The following is a 2,342-nucleotide window of genomic DNA, read 5'->3' as shown; positions in this document are numbered from 1 at the left end:
AATGGCTCTGCTTTGTAAACTTTCTCAGCAGCTCTCGAAGTGCTGGGTAGAGGCACGTCCAAAGGGCACCGTTAAAGGCTACTCAGCCCCTTGGAGGGGGATACCTTTTCACAGATTAACTGAATTCTGCGTTCTGAACTTAGCGATGTTCGTCTAGTTGCTGTATCTTTTGGGAGTCCCCGTACTTCAAGTTTCACTCGTGTGGCTTAAGCTTTCTCTCTAAAGTGAAGGCTCATTAGTTTGTAAAATCCTTTCTTCACAGGTTAAGAGGGGTTGTGGGCGGTGGATAATGCCCCTCCACCACCCCAGACAAGAGCTCTCAGTAACCCTTGTTCAAAAGAACAGGATGTTGGCAGCTGAATTGTTAAACCTGTCTCTGATTATTATTCCTTTAGATCACGCTGATGTCACCAGAGTAATTTGAGCCCAGAGTCTTTGCGCTGCCTTTAAATAACAGCCCCGGGGATGAGTTTTCTCCAGACTCTTTAGGAGAGCCCAATCTGGCGAGAGCCCCTGTAGACAAAAGCTCCGAAAAGACACCAAGCCTCCTACTCCACCATGTCTACTTCGCTGAGAGTGAGCCCATCCGTCCATGGGTACCACTTTGACACCGCTGCCCGAAAGAAAGCCGTGGGCAACATCTTCGAAAACATAGACCAAGAATCCCTCCAGAGACTGTTCAAAAACTCTGGGGACAAGAAAGCTGAGGAGAGAGCCAAGATTATCTTCTCTATCGACCAAGATCTGGAAGAGAAGACCAGAGCTCTGATGGCCCTGAAGAAGAGGACCAAAGACAAGCTGTTTCAATTTCTGAAACTCCGGAAATATTCGATCAAAGTTCACTGAACAAGTAAAGCTGGAGAGAATGGCTGAGAGGACAAGAACATTTAAAGAATGAAACTGCGTTTGTGAGATCCTGACAATGCCTCCTGCAGCTGCCTGTCAGCCTCGGGTAAGGACCTCCACGCCTGAGAACAAACTGGCCGTAATTGACTCAAACTCATTTCACACACTGAAAAGTTGCCGGGAAAGGAGGCAGAAACACTCCTGGCAGCCATGAGCAACTCTCCCAGCGGGAAAGAACTGTTTCGGGTGTCCAGGGGAAAAGAAGATTCTGCTGGGAGGCATGCAGGTCACAGCCAGAGACAGCAGGAAGAGGTATCTACCCGAAGTCACTCCGACAGACCCCCTGGGGCAGTGGACTGAGTTTCAGTCTGAACTTTTTTCTACGAGCCAGGGGGAAGAGTGAACGCCACACGTGTTTACAGATTTTTTTTTTGTTGAACTTTGAAAAAGTACAAAAACCAACTGCCAAGCCTCAAAGCTGCCCGTTGGCATGGACGTTAGAAGATCAACAATTGATCGTCTCATCTGCATTATTAAAATGCCTTAAAAAGTACACACCACACGGGTGTGAGTAGAAACTCAAGGGACTGCCTAAAATGGCTTCTTCAGAGCTGTGCAATTTTGTCTTGCTCTTCTGATCTATAAAGTGCTTTTTTTTTTTGAAAAAAAAATACATATATATGTTTCATACTGGTTGCACAAAAGTTAAAATAATTGAATGGAAGTACTGTGAAAGTCTGTTACAGATTGAAAAGAAAAATTTAACAAATGCTAAACTTTGCTATGATTAAAGTTTCATAGATACTGCATTTTAATACTAGCATTTGATAATTAAACTCAATATTTTATAAAGATGCAATAGTTTCTATAATTTATTGTATGTAGAAAGTGACCTGCAACCATAATAAATTATTATAAATGTAGTTGATTTTGGTCTTCAATACTTGGTTCTTAAAAGAACACAAAAGAGAATTCTTTTGATGGCGATAGTCTTCTTTAGACAATTGACTCTTTTAAAAATGTTCTTTGGGGGCGGGGGTGACTTTACAGTCAGTTCCAAGCAAGTTCTGTACTCAGGAAGTTTCTCTGTCTTCAATTGCATTGAAAGTCTCATACATAATCACTGAAATTTTTAGACTGAATCACTAGCTGTTACTATTCCTATGTAAATTGTAGCAGATCTTTAAAAATAGAATCATGGAATCTTGGCACTGGAAGAGGCATTTTTTCCCCCATTAATAGCATATGCAGAAAATCTGGTTTTTTATGCCAATATATTGATAAGCATTTATTTTCTCCATAATAATTTATCTTGTGGTTGAAACTACCCTTTAATTATAAGCAGAAATACATCAGTTGTTAGGTTTCCTTATATAAGCCATTAATGTTATAAAAGAAATAATTTCTTTTCTTATTCCCATGTAAAATGAAAGGAGCCAGATGCTATTCTGGTTGTTATTTTTTTTGTAGGAAGAGGTAAAAATTCCTTAGGAGTT

The 2,342-nt window shown here is 40.8% G+C and overlaps 1 protein-coding gene across 1 annotated transcript; it reads left to right on the top strand.

The window, feature by feature from the left end:
• Positions 1-343: 343 nt before the first annotated feature.
• Positions 344-1,769, top strand: TCIM (transcriptional and immune response regulator). Its single transcript, XM_036752975.1, has one exon. The coding sequence runs from the start codon at positions 559-561 to the stop codon at positions 844-846; it is 288 nt and encodes a 95-aa protein (XP_036608870.1). The 5' UTR covers positions 344-558; the 3' UTR covers positions 847-1,769.
• Positions 1,770-2,342: the final 573 nt, after the last annotated feature.

Source organism: Trichosurus vulpecula, chromosome 3 (assembly GCF_011100635.1).
Source record: "Trichosurus vulpecula isolate mTriVul1 chromosome 3, mTriVul1.pri, whole genome shotgun sequence".
Lineage (NCBI taxonomy): Eukaryota > Metazoa > Chordata > Mammalia > Diprotodontia > Phalangeridae > Trichosurus > Trichosurus vulpecula.
Note: the sequence above shows the minus strand (reverse complement) of the source record. Positions and strands in the feature narration are given on the sequence as shown.